The sequence below is a fragment of the Colossoma macropomum genome, unplaced genomic scaffold (assembly GCF_904425465.1).
Source record: "Colossoma macropomum unplaced genomic scaffold, Colossoma_macropomum, whole genome shotgun sequence".
Lineage (NCBI taxonomy): Eukaryota > Metazoa > Chordata > Actinopteri > Characiformes > Serrasalmidae > Colossoma > Colossoma macropomum.
In genome coordinates, this window is record NW_023494798.1 from 26,011,877 (window position 1) to 26,027,894 (window position 16,018).

Below are 16,018 nucleotides of genomic sequence, written 5' to 3' on the forward strand. Positions count from 1 at the left end.
ACAGTGGCTACTGGGCATGTGCAGATCTCAGCAACTAAGGGGCAAACTTTTCCTACTTTTGAGCTGATTGGCTCTTTTTATTGAAGGGTGAGACTTTTCTTGTAAACAGGAGCTGTAGTGAGCGTTAACAAGCTTTCTCATCCATATTTTAACCCATGAACTGTCTCCTCATTTATAACGGTTAAATCTAGCCAATTGTTTGTTGGTAAGCATGATCCAAGCGTTTGAGTGGCCAGCGTTTGAGAAACTTTATTCACACATTGTTTGGGCTGATTTTGACCCATCCATACTGGACACGGTTTACAGGTCTTAAGCTACAAGGCAGATGTGTTTAGATTATAGCTAATGTCTGCTTTGTGATATGACAGTTTTTGCACCAAATAGTAAGAAAGAAAAATATAATAATAATAATAATAATAATATAATAATAATTACAAGATCTTTTATTTAAAATAAATTAAAAGTCCTAAAGAGATTTTTGCATGTGTGCACATTTATATTTCAACAAGTGGTCAGTATAAACTCTGTTCAGGATGGTGAACTTACAGTCCAAAACATTAATGTTGAAGATTGCCTGCTTGGTGGTCCTGTGAGAGTCCTGACCAATGAGTAATTAGTACTACAAAGTGCATAAATGGACAGAGAGTGTAGAAACCAGGTACCAGTGGCCAGTAACTGTATATCATGTTTTGGATATTGTCAACAACATCTTCATTCAGGTCGCTGTCTCTTTCCTTTTTTGCAATAGATTCTGACTTCAGCACACACGTTTTGCTCCTCATACCAGCTGTTTTTGAACGAAACATCACGTATCCTCTGTCAGGACTAATAACGCTAGAGTCTAACTGCTGAGTTTTCGCAGGGTGGAGGTGCAGACGCAGAGCGTACCAAGAAGAAGCGACGTGGCGATCGCTACTCTGTACAGACGTCACTGATTGTAGCTGCTCTGAAGAAGCTGCTCCCCATTGGTCTGAACATGTGTTCCCCTGCAGACCAAGAGCTCATAAACTTGGCCAAGATTCGCTACTCTCTGGTACTGAGCCACTAAAGAAGTACATTAGTTTGACGTAATACTTTGTTTTCATTGAGAGTAATATTAGAAGAGGGGGCAGGTCGAACTGTTTACACTCTTTTCTGTGAACCTGCAGTTAAATTTATTGATAACACTTTACTGAAAATCAGCATTCACAAGGCTACATGACACATGCGTAAGCCTTTTATAACAACTGACATTAAGGTCATAAACTTAAACTTTTATAAAGGCTTATTTCAAAAAGTATCAGCTGTCATAGTGGATGGTTTAGTTTGTTGATGTTCTTGTTACAGAAAGACACAGATGAAGAAGTGAGGGAATTCCTGCAGAATAACCTTCATCTTCAAGGCAAGGTGAGGAAAGGAAAGAGTGTATATATGTATTTGTGTTTGTGGGGAGGTGTTGACAGATGCCTTTCTCATGGACTCTATCTACAGGTGGAGGATCCCTCCATGCGCTGGCAAATGGCTCTTTATAAGGAGACTTCAGGCAAGGCAGAAGATGCTGAAAACCCAGAGAAAGTCGTGAAGAGAGTACAGGAGGTTGCTGCTGTGTTGTACCACATTGAAGTGGTAAGTGGTACATGCACACACATACATACATGTCCAAAAGTTTATGGACAACTGCTCATCCAGGGTTCCTCAAAATCAAGTGTATTAATAAGGAGATGTTCACTCCTTTACTGCAGTAACAGCCTCTACTCTTCTGTGAAGGCTTCACACTAGATTGTACTGATGTGAGGATTTGATTGAGTTCAATCACAAGAGCAACAGGTCGGGTCAGGTACTGATCGCAAACCCCATTCCAACGGTATTAGATTGAACTCCATCACTCCAGAGAATGATGCTCCACAGCTCAGTTCTGAGGAGCGCTCTAGCTAAGAGACCTCTAGCTGACACTTAACATGTGCATGGAGGCCTTAGACTCACATGTGGCTGCTCTAGTGTCCCAATCTATTGGCTTTGCTTTTCTATGAAGATTATACAAGCTGTATGTGCACAGTATTAAATACTACACTACCAAAATGACATCTTTGCAGGTGAAATCAAATCTAGTCTAAATAGTGAATATTTATTGAAGACTGCTGAAAGGACTGAAATTTGGACTTAAGCGTTTAAAATGTCTTACTCCATTGGCAAATATTTTTGCTAACTTGAAGAAATAATGCTGATAATTTTGCTTTTTTCAAGAAATAAGGCTTAAAAAAATCTAAATGATGTAACCAATGGAATAAAACCCTTTTACCAAATTAAATCACTTAAGTAGAACATGTCTGTGAATAAGTGAATTAATCTTAATATTGTCACAATAATCTCAAAATATTTGATATTTTGACTGCATTTTACATGCCAAATTATCATTTATCATCTGTCCTCTCTTCTCTCCACTCAGACTGAACACCCTTTCAAATCCAAGAAGATGGTTTGGCACAAGCTGCTATCCAAGCAGCGCCGCAGGGCCGTGGTGGCCTGTTTCAGGATGACTCCCCTCTACAACATCCCCAGGTTCTCAGTGCACACTTACAATCATTACTGTAATTACATGTTATAAAGACACAGCCACTGTTTTAGTTACACTTCTAAAGTTTCCCCTCATCCTGTTCCTTCCAGACACCGGGCATCCAATCTGTTCCTGGATGGATACAAGCGCAACTGGTTAGAGAATGAAGGCTACTCTTTTGAGGATAAGATGATCGATGATTTATCTGTAAGTCTGTGTTTGACCGTTCGTCTCACATTCCCACGTGTTGTCACAGTGTGGTCATGCAGCAGTGAATGTGGTATATGTATGGAATTGGTTTGTTTAGAAAACCATGGAGGAGGAGGAAGAGGAAGAGGAGGAGACAGAGGCGAAACCAGACCCTCTGCATCAGCTCATCCTTCACTTCAGTCGCACAGCTCTCACTGAAAAGACGTAAGGCCTTCATTTCATTCTTGGTGGCTTAAACGGATGTACTGAATGCTGTAATGGATGTAGTTATCTTGTCTGATCTTGTCTTTACTCTAGTAAACTTGATGTAGATCACCTCTACATGGCATATGCTGATATTATGGCAAAGGTGAGTGGGACTTCATCTATTCCAGGGGTATCCAATTCTGGTCCTGGAAGGCCGCAGTCCAGCACAGTTTTATGATCTCCCTCTTTACTCCTGATTCAGCTCATTCAACTGATACCAGGTTTAGTATTAGTGTTAGAGCTGGGAAATCACCAAACTGGGCTGGACTGCAGAACTGAATTTGGATACCACTGATCTGTTCATTAGGTCCAGTATGAATAGCTGAACTGAGCTGTTAACATGGCTGTTCCTCTGCAGAGCTGTCACATTGGTGAGGAGGAGGAGGAGGAGGGGGGCGAGGAGCAGTCCTTTGAGGTGCGACAGACAGAGATGGTATGGGGGGTCCGGGGGCTGGGGCTACGGGACACAGAGGAGCAGCTACAGCTCCATCCACTGAGTGACCACACTGAGCACTGCACTCGCACACCCCCGCTCCCAGACCCCCTATATGTTTCTTTCTTTTTTTTTTCTTTCTTTTTCCCATTTTTTTCATTTTCTTTAATTCATTCCTTTTGTTTCTATTTCTTACTGTCCTCTTACTTTGCATTTCTTACTTCTCTTCTTCTGTCTTTCCTAACTTCTTCCTTATTTTTGTTTTTCCTTTTTCTTCATTGTTTTTTTCTTTCTTGTCTTTTCAATTTGTATTTATTTTTCTTATGTTGTCTTTTATTCTATCTTCTTTTTTCTAAAACTCTCTTAATTTCTTTTCTTTCCTTCTTTCTCTTTCTCCTGTTTTTTTCCTCTTACTTTCCATTTCTTATTTTTCTTCTGTTTCTGTCCTAATTTATTGTTTATTTCTCTTTCTTTTTGTTTTTTTTCTTTCTTTCTTCTGGTTTCAATTTGTCTTTCTTTTATTTTCTTATATTGCCTTATTTCTTTCTGTCTTTTTCTCAGATTCTGTCTTCTATCTTTCTAAAATTCTCTCCTTGTTCTTATTTTCTGTTCTACTTTCTTTCTTTCTTTCCTTCTTTTTTCCCCTTGCACCGCTGTCTTTATGTTGTGGACTGACTCGTGCACACCTTTGCTGAATTCTACCTTTTGAGTCTCTGTCCTGGATTTCATGGTGTTTCTGTGTCACACGTCTACTGTGCATGACCAGAGCGAGTGCAGAGAGATGGAAGTCAAAGCAAAATATGACCTAATTTACAAACAAGACATGTAGAACACATCACAGACCAACATTTGGCCGAATCAGGCCTGACCAGGATGTGAAATAAGTAGACACTGGTGTGATGTGCTCATGGACAGCCTTATTCATTGCTTATTTCCTAGAGGACACTAATGCCTGTACCTCATATTTTCACTAAACCTCTGCTGAGATGTTAAATATTGTGATACTACTACTTCCAAAATGGTACTAGGTTGATCTCTATCTCCTATTATGATTCTCAGACAGCCTGCATTGTTGTCCTCTAAAAACCTTCAGTTTAACATGCTTAGTACTAGATTGTAGGTGTGTGTGCCAGAGTTTGTGTGTGTGAGTTTGTGTGTGTGTACGTAAGACACAAACACATTCTTACAGATTCAAACCGCAACTCACACAGGTTCCCTTAACTGCTCCCCTAATACAATAGCAGTCCCACCTCTCCAGACTCAGCCTTTTCTGTGTGTACTTCCTGCCTGTCCCTGTTTGCACCAGCAGCCCTTGATCTCTAACACCTTTACTCACCTACTGAACGCAGTAACTACACCAGTTTCGATTTGGTTCCAATCCAGCCAATCAAGTTTTCTTTAATTCAACTTCATTAAGACACTTTATGTCCAAAAGTAGACATTACACATTTAGTATTTCTTCTGAAATCTAGGGTATTAACAAGTGTGTTCCCCCTTTGCTGCTATGACAGCCTCTACTCTTCTTGGGAGGCTTCACACTAGATGTTGGAACATTGCTGTGAGGATTTGATCACATTAGTGAGGTGAAGTACTGATGTTGATTAGTGATGATTAGTTCTGGATCACAAATGCCACTCCAGCTTATCCCAAAGGTATGTACTGGATGGAGCTCAGTCACTGCAGAGAATGCAGCTCAGCTGCTCCAAAGCCCAGCACTGGGAGGCTTTATACTGACACTTGGCAGACACTTGGCATTGGGCATAGTGACCTTAGGATTCAGAGTTTCCAGTGATAAAGTGCTGGCCTGGTCAGTAGGGCGAATGCCCAGGGGTCTCTGACTAACAGGGTCTTCAGGGGTTTCAGGCAGCTAGGCTGTTGGCTGCCCAAAACTGGGCCCAGTTCACTGCATATCGTTGCCATCTAAAAAAACATATATCTCTAAAATAGTGACTTTACAGGAGAAAGCAAAATCTTCCTAACTTTTAATGCAAATTAATGTAAAGTAGGTTTATTACAAGTAATTCTGGAGCATTTCTAAATGCCAATCCTAAACAGATTTTTTTTTCAAACAAAGAGCCCCTGCATATGAACTGACAAAATAATGAAAAATGGCCCTTAAGCTCATTCCCTGTTACCATATTTAAAATAAACATCAAAGGTGTGCAGAACTATAAATGTGATGGTAATAAAAGGCTTTTGCATATTAGTTGAGTTGGGTGGGAGGCCTCCATAGGTGCATATACCCAGGGGCCTTGTGAAACCATAATTCGTCTCTAAGAGCATCTTATTTTATTGGCCATGCATTCCAATTGAGTGTACCTTGAACTGCATTAAATAATTACAGTGGGCCTCTGGATACTTTTGGACATACAGTGTATATTGAAGTAGATTTTGTGTTAATGTCTACAGTGCAAAGCATTATTGTCCAGTTTCATCTTCAAATGCATCTTTCACAACATTAGAGATTTTAAACTGTGAGAGATATTAGAGATTTTAAAGTACTTTGGATTGGCACCAGGTGTTTGTGTCATACTGTTTGTGGCCCCATGTGTCATACTGCGTTGCGTCTTCATGTCTTCATTTCTGATTGGATTCTCCGACCTATCTCCCTCTCTGTACTCACCAAGAACTACAGTAAAAGCCTGCACAGTCAGTCAGACACATTCTGTTCTCACAGATATTCTCCCTCTTTCTCACATCCACATGCACACACTATATTACAGAAATGCAGAGACCCTCTGCTTATCAGAGCGTAATCTCCATCTCACATTTTGATAAAACACACCTAGGCTTACATGGGAGGGTGGGGCTTTAGTGGGTCGGGGGGAGGGGGGCTAGGATGCTTGGGTGCTTTTTGGGTGGGTTCAGCCTAATTTCCAGCATGCATGGTGGGTGGGTGGGTGTGTACTCTTTATGTATAATGTCTTTTCATCAACAGGTTAACAACAGGATCTGTATTTAAAGGACTACCTTTGCAAAAACCTCAGGCAAAATTAGAGATCTCTAGCTTTATTTAGTAATTGACGGTTTGTCCAAGTTTAGACTATTTTTTTAAAATCAACTTCACAGGAAGCCTTTCTTCTGGCAGCCCCTGCTGTCTATAGAGTAACTAGTGGGCTGCAGACCTGTAAGAAAGTGCAGCACCCAGCTGTAGAGTGATGGGAAGGAAAAAGCAGGCTGATATCAGTGCTCAGAAGGAGTAGGGCTGTTTGCTGTAGTCGAACGTTTCTGCCAGTCAGAAAACGTGAGCAATGCAAATAACCTGACCACTAATACCACTCATGATTATCGGGGAAGAGAGGCTGTGGTGGATGAATGAGAATCATTTTGAGACTCAGACTGTTGAAGATATAGGAATGTACTCTAGAAATAGGGGTGTAACGTTTTTAACTTGATAATGCGTTAACACAAAAAGTATTAACATCTTTTTCGGAAAGATCCAGTTCCGCTTGAGAGTCTCCATGAGCTGTGTGAACGAGAGCGAGAGTAAGAGGCTTTAATCACAGTGGAGGTGGAACCATAAACTGTACATATGATAAACAGAGCTGTGCAAAAGTTTTAGGTGCAAAATTGGAATTAAAAAAGCTGTCAGTCTGGGTCCAGATTCACAAAAGTGTCCTAAGAAAGTAAATTTTCTTAAACTTGGCTGTTTTCTCAACTACACATTTCAGAAAAAAATAGTTGAGATAAGTTATTACTCTTCAAATACCTTCTCAAGAATTGGTGACACTTTATTTTGAGTGGTCCTTTTTAAATGAAACAAACACTCAACAGACTCTCAGTAACATGTCAAAAACATATGAGGGTTAGGATTAGGATTTGGGTTGAGGTTAAGGTTAGGGTTAGGATTAGGGCCAGGGTTAGGGTTAGGTTTTGGGTAAGGTTGGGTAAGGTCAGGTTTTGCATAATGGAAGTAACAGATAAACAATACATCTGCTTTATGTAAGTAATGTATCAACAGAACATTTACAAGATATTTACTTCAAAGTATTCAGATGCTTCACTACTGCTACTTCACTGAGTTTATTAATCATCTACAATGGACCACTCCAAATAAAGTGTTACCCAAGAATTTTTTTCATTTTTAAACTTTTCTCTTAAAACAACTGTATGAACAAGTGGACAGGTAAATTCTTAAGAAATATATATTATTAATTATTTTCTTAACTTTACTACAGTCTCACACTTGTCTTAGAGCTGACAGGGTAAACGTCTTGAACTGTATCTTCAGAAGAGATTTACAAAATTGTTAAACTGTAAAATTACAATTGTTAAAGTCAACCAAAGGGGATTTTTCCTGGTTTCCTTCACCAATTCGTTAAGTTCTTTGCTCTTTTTTTTAAACGTTCGGTTTAATTTTGTTTTACCTTCGTTTGCTGTCCTCAGGCGCTGATGTGATTAAACTGAATAACCGGTAACCGAAATATGGTACAATCTGTAAAGTATAACATTATGTCATTAGACCATATGACGAGTGTTCTGTTTTTTCAAATGTTGCGACAATGTATTGAAATCATTACACCCTTACTAGAAATCAAACCACAGATGTATCTATGCATAAATAGAACAAATTTTGATATAAAGCACTAATTTCGTATTAGAAATGTATATAAATATTCCTGCACATTTATTATCTCTTATGTATTTGTTAAGCTGAAAGGCAAACCAAGACAAGGAATAGTTATACAAGATGAAGATCTACTTTATGCATACTGTACCTTTTAGATATTATAAAAGATAGCTAAAAATGTTTTGTGCGACGCAAACATAAGAAAACATGGAAGGTGATTGTTATTAAGTGCAGTATAAGATAGTGAACAGTATAAGATAGTGTGTGAGTGTGTGCGCGTGTGTGGGGTTTGGGGAAGTTGCCTCAGGCGACTGGCTCACTGTGCTGTCTCTGGGGAACAGGAGAAGGAGATGGAGAAACAGAGGCTCCTGTATCAGCAGTCCCGTCTGCACGACCGCGGGGCGGCAGAGATGGTGCTGCAGATGATCAGCGCCTGTAAAGGTACTCAGTGCACACAAACAAGTAAAACCAATTATACTTTCAGCATGTGGGGCTACACTTTAATGTTGTCTCTAGACCTTCACTCCGGCAGCTCATAGACTGATGAAAATGTAATTTATTTGCAGAAATAAATGGCCAGTGGAGCATTTCGTACCAGGCTTGCACTCTAAGTGCTGTACTCTGCTTGACTGAAAGCTTACATGGGATTTTATAACTGTTCTAACAAAGACATTAGGGTTAGTTGTGAAGTCAGGCTCTAGATGGTCTAGGTCAGAAGTCTTGAATCCAGTTTCTCATCCTGGATTTTGTAACCACGCGTAGTTAATTGAACTGTTGATTGTTAACTGATTGGCCACATACTTTACAGTACAAAAGTCTCCCTTTCATTTATTTAATTTCCAATCAAAACGGCCATTAAGTACAAGTTATTTATTTTTCAGTGTCAGGAATAAAGCAGAAAACACATATTGAACAGAAAACTACACAGAGGCCTCAAAAACATAATATAAAATATTTCAGTATTTAGTGAGTCCATCCTTTGCCTTTATTACAGCTTTCATTCTTTTCAGAAGACCTGCTTTCAAATTTTCACTTCAGGAAATCTGCAGGAATATTTTTCCACACCTCAAAAGTTCAGTCTTAGAAATTGGTTGCATTTTCTGTTTTCCCCTGTCCACTATCTCAATGACAAATTTAGACTCATCAGTGCAGTCTCAGATATTCCTCTTTTGCCTATTTCTTTTTCTCAGTAACAGCTTCTTGGTTGCTATACATCCCTCCATACTGCTTGTGTGAATGTCTTTTTGAAGGGTTACACAAAGTCAGTGACTGCTTTGGGAACAGATTTTGTTGAGAGGACACAGCTGTGACTTGGTTTTAAGATTGGAAGGATGGAAGAGTTAATGTGGAAGTAGGGCACACAAAAGAGTGGACAAATTACATGCTGATAGATTTGAGATCATATTTAGTGTTGGAGGGTTTTTTGGTCATTTTAAATATTCTTTTCCTGCTTTTTTCCTGATCCTGAAAAGTGTACTTAATGGGCATAAATAGAAATTAATTAAATCAAAAGGTGGTCTTTAACTTTTGCACTGTATTAAAATATTGTGTCATATCCACCAGTGATTACAAAATTCAGGCCAGAAATGAGATTCAAGATGTGGAGTTAAAGACCTCTGGTCTTGATTCAACTGTGAACATAGATTAGCTACAGACTAAAAGCTGTGAGGTGTTATTTTTCCTAAACGATGCGTGAGGCTGTCAGAATTACAGTGTCTGCCTGCATCCATCCTGACTGTAATTAACTTAAGAAGCACCAAATTCAGAATCTAACATAAGCCCCAAAATAAGGAATCTAACAACTGGTGCCGTCATTTAGCTCAGTCCATCCAAAAAGCTCAGTCAAAGCTCAAACATCTTTCCTCATATCGTCTGTCAGGTGAGCCTGGAGCCATGGTCTCTTCCACTCTCAAACTGGGCATCTCCATCCTCAACGGAGGCAACTGTGACGTCCAACAGGTTAGCTATGAGTCCAAAAAGTAAATCAACCGTGCATCCAACAATGACTGATGTACATTTTTACACTGAAATCTTAAAGATTAAAATCTATGACATTTCACCAATAATCTATACTGATCAAATAATGTACACTGTGTGCTTTAGATTTAGTGATCTGTATTTAGTTCACTGATTTAATGTATACTGCTCTTCTGTCTTAGTCCTGGATCCTGCCTGCACTGTCCAGTTTGATATTTTCACTCAGTTCACTGATTGAAGTTGTTTTGATTGCACTCCTGTTCTCTGCTTGTTACAGAGAATGCTGGATTATCTGAAGGATAAAAAGGACGTGGGCTTCTTCTTGAGCCTGCAGGCTCTAATGCAGACCTGCAGGTGGGTAACGTCTCTCTCTCTCTCTCTCTCTCTCTCTCTCTCTCTCTCTAAGAAGAATTTAGTGTAAGGCAACCAAAATGACTTCAAATGATTTCATTTGTTTGACCAAAAATATTTTCGTTATGCGTTCAGTATTTTAAATGCTATGTTCCATGTAAAGCAATACAGCTTTAGAATTTGATAACTGAGTTAATTTTGACAAATGAATTGAATTGAAGGCATTATTCTGAAAATATCTGAAAAAATATTCCTTTAAATATAATGGGTACAGTGTAAAATAAGCTTGAGCTTGTTGTTTATCTGTGCTGTTCCATGACGTGTCCTTTATGCTGTCTGCTGTGATATGCTTCTCCTCTAATGTGTGGCAGCCTTTAGACAGCTGCAGTAGTCTTTCTATGCTCCCTTCTTTTATATAAAACAGATTAAGACCAGTGACGAAAATGTAAGATGCAGCGTCTTCACTGCCCTCTGGTGGAAAATAGAGTTTGAACAACTCAAAGTTTTAAATATGAACACATAGAAGATTAGAGAGAAGCCAAATTGCTGATCAGAAATTAGTTATTAACTTTTTTATTAACTTACTACTATTTTTTTTTTCATTTATTTATTTTTTTTAAACTTTCAGGGCTATTTGATTTTTTTTTTTTTGTTCAAGTACTGGTTAAAGAATAAACGTGTTAAAGTGTAATTTAAACTTGCTGATTATTTTATTATTATATATTTGGGTTTTTTTGCATACATGATCTACAGGCTATTATTGGCTAATATTACAGTAATTACTGTAATTTCTGCGGCACCAATTGTTACGTCAGTCTTTATTTGGCACTTTGAGTGGGAATGGGTCAGTTTGGGTCAGTATTAGACAGAATGTCCTTGAGCTTGGGTCAATTTCAGAGGGTTCATGTCATTGTCAGGTCTGGCTCATGCTTAGACAGATAGTTATCAGCCTGTATTTGGGTTTGGACCAAAATTTCCCGATTAAAAATCTAATTCTTTAGGTCTAAAATAAAACTGACAGTTAGAGATGCAATCAAAAAACAGGACAGATGGACGGTCACCAATGTACCACTGCAAAATTAAGCAAAAAAAAAAGAATGTTTATGTCAAAAATGTGAGTAAAAAGTAGATTCCTGTCCTCCCAAAATACTCTGGAAAGTACAAATACATCAGAATATTATTTAAGTACATGTAACTGAGTAAATTTAAGTAGTTACTGTCCACCTCTATGATCTTTCTTTCAGCAAGTCTCTAGTAAGTTACTCAAAGCATCAGTTGCCTAATATTATTGATTGTTTTTTGACCTAACTTATGTTATTGTATGCCATATACAGTAATCTAGAGTAATATCCATAAAGTTTTACAGTCAGTTAAACTGTGACAGTGTTGTATCTGCCATGAATGAATGTTTTTCTTTGTGTTGCAGTGTTTTGGACCTGAATGCATTTGAGAGACAAAACAAGGCAGAAGGGCTTGGAATGGTTTCAGAGGAGGGCACAAGTAAGTCAACACCCTGCACTAGCATAGCTGCTGTATTTCTCTAAGCTAGCTCATTTTTAAATTACAGCATAGACATACTGTTGTGGACACAACAGATCAGCAAGTGCATAATAGTGTTGGCGTTCATTTTGGCAATACTGCTCTAATATCATGACCTACCACGTTCTCTCTATACTGCACCATGTATCTCACGTTTTTGACCTTCAGGAAATAGTATCTCTGTATCATGTGTGACTGTTATAATCTGCTACAGAACCTATGGAGTATCTGTTCATATTAGAAGCTGTTATTTATATCTCTCCTCTCTTGTTTGCTCCTTTCTCGGTTCTCAGATATCAAGCTAGAACGGGGTAAATAATTCCTGTCATTATCTTCCCCTTCTTTCTCCCTTTCTGTCCCATCTCTTTCTGTCTTCTTCCTTTTTTCCCCCAACTCTTACACTTTTCTCCTTTGGTGTGTAGTTTACCTGCATTTCATTTCGCGTTCAAGGGAAAATAAAAGACAACTCTTCAGTCATTGCCACAGAGCATCCATTACAAAAGACAAAATCATTTGACTCCGATTAACTCCTCCTCTAGCCATGTTAGCAATGACTGAAAAGTTTCTTTGTTCCTTGAGTGCTGTGTCACAGATCTACTGTACCTCCAACCCTCTCTGACTGATGACTGATTGTGAAGAAAGAAAGACCCTTATCTTCTCTTTTCCAATCAGTTTTCTCTGAGCAGATACAGAGAACTGTGGTGAAGGGTCACCGAAACCATGAAATGAATTGCAGTTACAGGAGCTTAACTCCCTTTACCATACAAATGAGCCACGATCCATTACAATGATTATACTTACAGTAATGAGGTGCATTTCAGATACTGAGATGTCATGGGAGCTCCTGTTTTGAAAAGGGGCAAAACGTAATGGTCCTGCCCTATATATCTTTTTTTCATTTTCTCATTAATAAATTGATAGTAACCTGGAACCTTCAGATTGTAACCTCACCCAAAACTGTTCTACAGAATACTATGACTTTTAGAAATGTTTTCCACTTTCATACAGACATTCTGTTAATACATGCAAAAGTTTGAATACCCTCCCTCAAATTACATTTTATCGATTTTCTAAGTGAAAGTAAGTTTATTTGTCCTCTACAAGGCGCATAATTTATTAAAGTTCCTTTAGAGAACATACTTCAGCACATTCTAGTACACAATTTCAGTTTATTTGAGTTTAACTTATTGGAAAAAAAATAAAATATACAGTGTGCCATAACTTTTGCACAGGCCACTTTTTATGTTTTATTTTTTTACATGTGAATTTCAGCAAATAAGTAGTAAGTGTGTACTAAAATGTGCAGAGTTGTGTTCTCTGTAAAGAATGTGTTATTTCCACTTAGAACATCTACAAAACATACAGGCCAAACTTTTGCATTCGACCAAAACATTTTTGAACTGCGCTATGCTTTTCAAAATTAATGCTAAATCATTCTCAGACTCTCCAGATACGACTGCGTTTTAGTGCCACTGTTAATAAAAATAAAAATAGTAGGCTTCGAGAATAAAGTCGTAATATTTTGAGAAAAAAGTCATAATATTTCGAGAATAAAGTCGTAATATTTCGCTAATAAAGTCATAGTATTTCGAGAATAAAGTGGTACTATTTTGAGAAAAAAGTCGTAATATTTCGAGAATAAAGTCATAGTATTTCGAGAATAAAGTGGTACTATTTCGAGAATAAAGTGGTACTATTTTGAGAAAAAAGTCGTAATATTTAGAGAAAAAACTCATAATATTGTGGCCAAAGGCTTTGCAAAGGGAAGGCAGCACCTCCAAATGTAAATAATAAGAGGCGTTGAAGAGTTGGTGGAATTATACTTTCATATCGATTTCACCCATAATGAAATACTCAGCCTCCCTGTCTCTCCTAGTAAAAGAAGCGGCTGAAATAGCTGTGCAGGAAACTGTGTTTATTTAGAATAAAGAGCCAGACGGACTCGGAGGAAACTGTCTGTCTGTTTGTTGAAGAAGAATCGCAGGCAGGGTCGTCTACACGACTATCAGTGGCTACATCTCCACGCCATTCAAAGACGGCATGAAGTTTCACAGACAGTGAGAATGATAATCAAAATGATCGATCCACAAGCAGACAGGAGTGAGTGGAACTCCGGCACCAGTACAGCAACTGAGACCCCAATGTGTTATGGCAGCCCCCTTCAGTTAGCCCACTTTATCCTCCAAATACTACGCCTTTTTTTTTCCTCAAAATATTATGACTTCTTTCTCAAAATATTACAACTTTATTCTCGAAGTCTACTATTTTTATTTTTATTAACAGTGGCCCTAAAACGCCGTCATACTCCAGATGATGTATTATGACAAGCATTTTTGAAACAGTATGTGGCAGTTCAGAAAAATCAGTTTACATGTGGAGGTGGGATTTCCATTGATGGTACCTACATAAAGTTTCTAATTCATTAATGTTGAATTTGTTTTCTGTTTAATATACTTACTTTTATATGTTATTTTCTAATGTGTCTCAGTGTTGCCTTTTACATGTAAAAGATGATCCGGAATTATTATTAAAGCTAACAAAGTTTAGTCTTTAAATAAAGCTAATATAACTTCTCTAAACTAGAACACTGAGGCTAGTATTATATTTCTGTTAACTTTGTTTTTGTCTATTTGGTTTGTAATTGTTGCAGTAATAGTTGCATACTCACCATTTCACATTGTTTTGAGTGTTTGTGTAATGTGTTCAATTAAGTCTTAATCATATGTCCTACAGATTACAACATGATTTTATACATTTTAGTTGGGATGCACAATGATATTGGAATGATATCAGCATCGGCAAAAAATATCAGACAGATGATTAGATTTGACCAGTATTTCAAACTGATATTTGATGACGTATTTTAATTTTTTACCCCAGAGGAGCAGAACATTTAGCTGGTGCTACTTTACTCTGCTAAAATGTATGCATTTTATTCATTCTACTGCATTGGTAGCCCAATACATATAAATGTACTGGATTTCTCTCTAACCCTAATCCATGTTAATCTAACTTCTATATTTTTAAAATGTTTATGTATCCGCATCTGCAGATATGTAAATGAAAAATACTGGATAGTGGTCTCGTAATTCCCACATCAGTGTATCCCTAAATCTTAATTACAGTCTAATGCTAAAGTTTGAACATCTCCAGTCAAGTGACATGTTTTGTTGATTTTCTAAGTGAAAATAAGTTTGCACATCCTCCACAGAGAAAAAACAAACAAATAAACATGGCATTTTCTGCTAATTTTAATGTTTTTTATTTGCTGAATTTAGCATATATAAGTATAAAATGTGCCCTATCTTTAGCTCAGGCCACATTTTATGTTTTGTTTTTTCCCCAGTACGTTAAATTCAGCAATGAAACATGCAGAAGTGTGTTCTCTGTAGAGGACGCATCAACTTATTTTCAGTTTGAAAATCAACAAAACATGTCATTTGACCAGGGATGTTTAAACGTTTGTGTTTGATTTCATATTTGTTTCCTGTACTCATTCAAACTACTAACAACTTTCATCTGTTACTTTTCATCTCATCGTTTTGATCCTTTGCATCACACAACATTCCAGCATAGATTTCTCCCTCATTTATCACTCCTTGCCCACAATGTGAAATATTTGAGTGGAAATCATTCCAATTTTCCTCCTGTATCTGTAAAAAGATGTTTTTTGTGTGTACTGGATTCTCATCTGCTGAACCCAGTCTCTCTTCCCAGCCCTTCCCCTCTCCTCTAAACCTCCGGAGTGCGGAGTGCAGTAGATCTGTCCTGCATGTGTCACTGTTTGTATTTCCATTTGTGTGTTTGTTGTTTGTAAAAGAGCGCTGCTCTGTTTTATCTGTGACCATGTCTTTCACAGTGTTCCCACTCTCATGTGACTCTCACTGTATGTTCCATACTGTTTATATTTTGTCCATATGTCTCTGAAATATAAATGTTTTACATCTCTTACATTATGATCATCAGTCTGGTAGTGTTCCATTGCTCCAAACTATGTGTGTTTTCCATGTGTTGTAAGCTCTGTGTATGTCAAAAGTGTGTTGTATCAGTGTTTGTGTGTGGAAGAGGGGAGGAGGATAAACCGCTGGATTGGTGCGGATGTAAGGTGTTTGCCTCCTCCTCCTGCGGTTTGCTGCATTGCTCCGCCTCGGTGGACAGA

General features: G+C 38.0%; 1 protein-coding gene across 7 annotated transcripts in view; it reads left to right on the forward strand.

Annotated features, from left to right (window-relative positions):
• The window catches only part of LOC118817771 (ryanodine receptor 1-like), a 125,265-nt gene that overhangs the window by 86,001 nt on the left and 23,246 nt on the right, over nucleotides 1-16,018 (forward strand). For 2 of the 7 annotated variants that reach the window (XM_036584685.1, XM_036584688.1), the window contains exons 73-85: nucleotides 863-1,033; nucleotides 1,327-1,386; nucleotides 1,471-1,605; nucleotides 2,426-2,538; nucleotides 2,644-2,740; nucleotides 2,841-2,947; nucleotides 3,041-3,092; nucleotides 3,348-3,422; nucleotides 8,334-8,433; nucleotides 9,872-9,951; nucleotides 10,247-10,323; nucleotides 11,747-11,820; nucleotides 12,153-12,170. In XM_036584685.1, coding sequence (XP_036440578.1) covers nucleotides 863-1,033; nucleotides 1,327-1,386; nucleotides 1,471-1,605; nucleotides 2,426-2,538; nucleotides 2,644-2,740; nucleotides 2,841-2,947; nucleotides 3,041-3,092; nucleotides 3,348-3,422; nucleotides 8,334-8,433; nucleotides 9,872-9,951; nucleotides 10,247-10,323; nucleotides 11,747-11,820; nucleotides 12,153-12,170 — 1,159 coding nt within the window. The remainder of the gene's footprint in view (nucleotides 1-862; nucleotides 1,034-1,326; nucleotides 1,387-1,470; nucleotides 1,606-2,425; nucleotides 2,539-2,643; nucleotides 2,741-2,840; nucleotides 2,948-3,040; nucleotides 3,093-3,347; nucleotides 3,423-8,333; nucleotides 8,434-9,871; nucleotides 9,952-10,246; nucleotides 10,324-11,746; nucleotides 11,821-12,152; nucleotides 12,171-16,018) is intronic. The other 5 variants (XM_036584687.1, XM_036584691.1, XM_036584689.1 and 2 more) reach the window with 3 other exon arrangements.